We start from the raw sequence: 6,000 nt of genomic DNA on the forward strand, positions 1-6,000 counted from the left end.
TCTATCTGTAATTATTTTTCTAAAAAAAACAAAGGTGAAAAATACAGTGTGCCCAAATCGAGACGATAAAATATTTCTGACAACATATCACACTGTCTGCAACTTGAAATAAATTATACTCACGTGCTTCTCGCGTGGCACGCCAATACAGCCAGTCTGTTGGTCGATTTGAGCATCAAATGTGAATTTGCAAAGGCGATTACTGATTCCATACCCTGCGTCAAAACATGAACATCTTCCCTAATAATCCGCTGACTTGGATTAGTATCCAGGATAACTACCAGGAGACTCACTTCAATTTCTGAAATGAACGGTGAAGTAAACACATAGTTGGCTAAGTATTATTTTATATAGGCGCCACAAGACCTATTCTCCAAAAAAGACAATTAGAAAAGCATCAGTACCGTCACTCATGGTGTCGACGTTTCTTGCGCACAGCCTCTTATTTTATTCTTTTACGAATACATGACCCACCATACTCGCAACTGGCGCTGCAATTTAGTAAAAACTTACAAAAAAAATGTAGAATAAACAAGCACAACTTCTTTCCATTTTTCACCTTCCTTCAGAATGCTCACCACACCATAACATTATTGCTATTGCCCATATCTCTGTCACATGAATTCCTATCTACCTAACATAACAAAACCCGGTGTTTATTTACAATTTTGCACAGCACGCGGCTTTCAAATACATTCAAAGATAAGAAGCACAAAGATCTTACATAGCTCAACCGGTGTCCAAAGGTGTTATAAAGATAACTAGACACTCTACCACAGTCTAACATAACAGTCGCGACACTCACTGCTGTAAAAGCCATAAAAGTTGTTGCCGTTTGACAGATGGAGCGACACTAGCGCTTCAAGCGGCAGGTAAGGTGAACGTCAGACGCGTCGTAGCATAATGTGTGTTTGCATCCATTTCCTACGTAATTTCAGAACTATTCGAGTTAGTTTCTTGCCTCCAAGAGTTTGTGTAGTATCAGAAAGCATATATGTTTCTAAAAATGATTCTAAAATAAGCGCAAGTATGGACAAAAACCATGAATAGAGTGGCAAGCTACAACACATTCGTGAAGAAACACTTGCGACATTGGACAGAATTGCGGCTTACCACGTTGATATCAAAAGAATATAAACACAGAGATTCACATGTAAGAAGCACGGACATGTACCTCTACAAGCAAAAGCGATGGACAGCTCGTTTATCGTTCTGTAGGCCTACTGTGTTTGTCACTGTCGCCTGTCGCCACAAGTACGACCTTCATCTTTATATTATTCTAAGTGGGACTAGCAACTGAAAAATAGTGGGAGAAATATGCTGAAAACATTATAATGAGCTGATTACATTACATTTCACGAAAAACCAAATATTTGAATAATTTTCAAACAATCTGTCTGTAGGCACTTTCCTTGTCCCATAATAGTTTCGCTCGAAGTCTAGCAATCTGCACGTTCTGACACTTCACACGCTTTTGTAAGACACGAACAGCTGCATTTAATCTAACCACTTCATCGTCAAAGCAGGTCTGTGTTGATAATTCTCACGAATCTGGCACTAACACATGGAGAGTTGAACTGGCTGCTTCTGTGTCATAGGACTGTTTTACAGCTTTAGATTGACTGTCGAATCTTTGTGGCAGTTTCCTCTTCGTCAGTTGAGGTGGCTTATTTGGAATGTCAAACAGTGTGGGTACTGCATTCCACACGAGTTTTTATTGTCTGTTCAGAATGTAACAAACAAAACCTAATATTATTATACAGGTAAACCGGATCTTTCTTCATAAGGTCTTCTCGTCTGCTATTAACTAGCCATTGTTTTGCTCCTAAAACGAAACATTCATCATTTTTACACATACATTTGCAAATGAATCCTGACGATACAGTTTAGTAACATGATGATATATACCTCTCAGGATCCTTAGGAAACCTAAAAAAGACAGCTGTGGTGTCTTCTTCCTACTGCTGCTGCAATTTATTGCGCTACAAACGCTCCCGATGGTAAAAACCATTGTATAAATCAAAATAAACAATCACTATTCGCTTTCACGATCGCGCCGAACTCACAGTTCAACCTACCGGCCGCTTGGAGCGGTGTTGGCGCTGAAGGCAACAAAATCGAGGCGAAGTGTCGCGACTGTTATGTTAGACTGTGCTCTCTACAGTCGCGGGATACATTTGAATCATGGGCTGGACACTATTGTGGTGTTAAGAGTTTGTTAACCTATTCGTGGGCCGTGGGGAGATATACTTCCCACCAGATGTATTTTTGTAACGCGTTTAATGAAACGTGTTGCGACTTCTGTACGCTCCTGGCATGTTGTGGCTGTGCGCTGTACAGGCAGTGGTTTCTGTTTGTTGTGAAATATAGTCTGCAGCACTGTAGAAAGTATATATCTCACCAAACAACAGTGCTTTAAGCGTTATTGGGAAGTATGGCTACGACCAAAGTAGTTTCTGGAAGGGGCTTGGGAAGTATACTTAGCATAAAGTTAAATTGTCATTTGTGGTCCATAGGAACCATACATACCACCAACTTAGGGTTATCTAAAAGCTTTTGGGAATACGTCTTACCACCACTGTCTATGCCTGACATCTTATGGCAGTACACTGCACCAGATGTATGAAAACTGCTATAGCAAATCAGTTTCTGTTTGTTGTGGGATCACTACTGTTGTTGGAACACATCGCTTCTGTAACTTGCATTATTATGACTTGTATCAGCTCATACCTTTACTGTGTGATAAAGTTTCAAGGACTGTTTTCACATTGTGGTAAGTAAACTTTAATACCAGTAACAAATACACCCAACAACATAAGTTTTTCATCACCTTGGTTCCGAGAGTTCCGGAATCTGTACAGAAAATTGGAATAGAGATCAACATAAACATCATTTTCTCCCTTTTTATTGCCCAAGAAAACCACAAACTGCATGTTCTACCACCATACAGCGAGACCTTCAGAGATCTCTAATTCCCTGTAACACGTCCTCTTGCATTGATGCTTGCCTGTATTCGTCGTCGCATACTATCCACAAGTTCATCAAGGCTCTGTTGGTCCATATTGTCCTACTCCTCAACGACAATTCGGCGTAGATCTCTCAGAGTGTTTGGTGGGTCACACCGTCCATAAACAGCCCTTTTCAGACTGTCCCAGGCATGTTCGACAGGGTTCATGTCTGGATAATGTGCTAGCCACTCTAGTCTAGCGATGTCGTTATCCTGAAGGAGGTCATTCACAAGATGTGCACGATAGGGGCGCGAATTGCTGTCCATGAAGACGAATGCACCGCCAATATGCTGCCGATACGGCTGCACTATCGGTCGGAGGATGGCATTCACGTATCGTACAGCCGCTATGGTGCCTTCCATGATCACCATCGGCGTATGTCGGCCCTACATAATGCCACCCCAAACAGCAGGGAACCTCCACCTTGCTGGACTCGCTGGACAGTGTGTCTAAGGCGTTCAGCCTGACCGGGTTATCTACAAACACGTCTCCAACGATTGTCTGGTTGAAAGCATATGCAACACTCACTGGTGAAGAGAAAGTGATGCCAATCCTGAGCAGTCCATTCAGCATGTTGTTGGGCCCATGCTACATGGTGTCGTGGTTGCAAAGATGAACCTCGCCATGGAAGTCGGGAGTGAAGTTGCACATCATGCAGCTTATTGCACACAGTTTGAGCCGTAACACGACGTGCTGTGCCTACACGAAACGCATTATTCAACATGGTGGCGTTGCTGTTAGGGTTCTTTCGAGCCATAATCCGTAGGTAGCGGTCATTCACCGTAGTAGTAGCCCTTGGGCTACCTGAGCGAGGCATGCCAACAATAGTTCCTGTCTCTCTGTATCTCCTCCATGTCCGATCAACATCACTGTGGTTCACTCCGAGATGCCTGGACACTTTCCTTGTTGAGAGCCCTTCCTGGTATAAAGTAACAATGCAGACGCGATCGAACGGCGGTATTGACCGTCTAGGCACAGTTGAATTACAGGCAACATGAGCCATATACCTCCTTCCTGGTGGAATGACTGGAACTGATCGGCTGTCAGACCCCCTCCGTCTAATAGGCGCTGCTCATGCATGGTTGTTTACATCTTTGGGTGGGTTTAGTGACATCTCTGAACAGTTACAGGGACTGTGTCTCCCTCCATCCAATAGGTGCTGCTCGTGCATGGTTGTTTACATCTTTGGGTGGGTTTAGTGACATCTATGAACAGTTAAAGGGACTGTGTCTGTGACACAATATCCACAGTCGACGTCTATATTCAGCAGTTCTGGGAACTGGGGTGAAGCAAAACTTTTTTTGATGTGTGTATTTTTTAAATAAAGTAAAAGAAAAAATAAAATAAAAGCAGAAACACAGCTTATTATTTTTTTACATGTAATGACAACACATAACAGAACCAAAAGGGAAGTGGCAAATTCATTTACCACTGCAGTTGTAATACCCCACAAAGGTGCCATGATGGTATATGTATCACCATAGCTTTTGGTCCTAAATCACAAAAACAAAATTATCAAAAAATAAATATAGTCAGTTGATAACAGATCTAATAGGATAGCAAAAAATTATCTCCGCTGAGTTGCCACAAAAATTCACCCGGGAAAGGGTTAAGTGGAAGTGTATCGTGACTTTTAAGTGGACAGATCGAAAATTATGTGTTTATTGGGGGATATATGCAGTATTTGTAAGCAGCATTTGCGCTGTCTACATATTCCAGTTTATACGAGAGTAGTGGTGAAGAGTTGTGCAGCATTTAATTACACAAATAAATTGTATAAAGGAGTCAATATTAAATTTCATACTTACATGATTATTTTGAGATGTTTTGTATGTAAAAGCATTTGTTTGATAAATGTGTTTACAACATGATAATATAGTGAAAATGCATTAACATGCAGGTTTCTTTTTTCAAAACCACAGTTTTAGAAAAATGGTTGTATGCTGTCAGAAGGCAAGGTTTCTGAACGACAGAAAATCTTTTTTTTTCTCAGAACATTCCGAGGGAAGTTGTTTCTTGCGAACTAACAAAATTGTAGAAGGCTGATGCTACTCCATCTGTCTTTCGTTTTCCTAACCATATACTGCAGACTGTAAATTATTTTTGTAAATCATATGGCCTATCATATTTTATTTTAACTATAGAACTTTAATCGAGAGATTTCACATGTAAGTTTACCACAAAAGTGGCCACTACTCACTGTGTCTGCTGATCACTGTAGACCACTTATGGGATTGTGGGATGTAGACTATCACTCAACTTGCACTTTAAATTGGCTGGTTAATACCTACACACAACGAAACGTCTGCGCAGACCTGTCTGTGAATGCAATACATCGCTGCAAACCTCATGTGTCCATGCGATACAATTTCACTCTACGGCTGGCCAGTCATTTGTCGCCCAAGAAAAAAACTTTCAGCGGCAGGTGGCTACCCTCTAGCAAAGGACGTTTCAGAATAGAACAATAACCTGTAATTCAGGAAATTCTATTGTCATCTGTGTTCGCAAGTGCCCATGGGAAGTGTTAAAGGTCCTTAAATTTTTATGTAATGATTTACTTGGCAAGTTACCTGAAGACTGGCGAAATTACTTGCGAATGGACATGAAGGTATATGAATATCTATTGAAGCTCGTAATTCCTCATATAACACGGCAAAATGGTGCTAAGAGGAGACAATTGCATGACATAAACGGCTAAAGAACAATTCACACTGGCCATCATGTGAAATCACGTGACTATCATTCCATAATTCGTTTCAAAATCACAGCATTCACATCGCTCTTCAGTAGACCATCACCTCCTTCACATTAAGTCAAGGTTTCACGGGAAGAAAGGTTTTAACGGCGGCGTTGTATGCTAACATCGGAAATTAATCAATTTTCGCCGCGATCACACACAATTAAAATAGTCGATTTTGTGCCTTTTGGCTTCGTAATTTTTATTTTACAATTGTGTTTTATTTTGTGGCAAATTGCGAATGTTCTATGATCA

The 6,000-nt window shown here is 41.0% G+C and overlaps 1 protein-coding gene across 3 annotated transcripts in view; it reads right to left on the reverse strand.

Annotated features, from left to right (window-relative positions):
- Positions 1–743, reverse strand: part of LOC126474074 (general transcription factor IIH subunit 3) — a 40,748-nt gene extending 40,005 nt beyond the window's left edge. The window contains exons 1-3 of one of the 3 annotated variants that reach the window (XM_050101484.1): positions 579–710; positions 405–491; positions 124–301 (exon numbers count right to left, since the gene is read on the reverse strand). In XM_050101484.1, coding sequence (XP_049957441.1) covers positions 124–301; positions 405–414 — 188 coding nt within the window. In that variant the 5' untranslated portion in view covers positions 415–491; positions 579–710. Of the gene's footprint in view, positions 1–123; positions 302–404 lie in introns of all 3 variants that reach the window. The other 2 variants (XM_050101485.1, XM_050101483.1) reach the window with 2 other exon arrangements.
- Between the last annotated feature and the right edge of the window lie 5,257 nt (positions 744–6,000).

The sequence above is a fragment of the Schistocerca serialis genome, chromosome 4 (genome assembly GCF_023864345.2).
Source record: "Schistocerca serialis cubense isolate TAMUIC-IGC-003099 chromosome 4, iqSchSeri2.2, whole genome shotgun sequence".
In the NCBI taxonomy this organism is placed as follows: Eukaryota; Metazoa; Arthropoda; class Insecta; order Orthoptera; family Acrididae; genus Schistocerca; species Schistocerca serialis.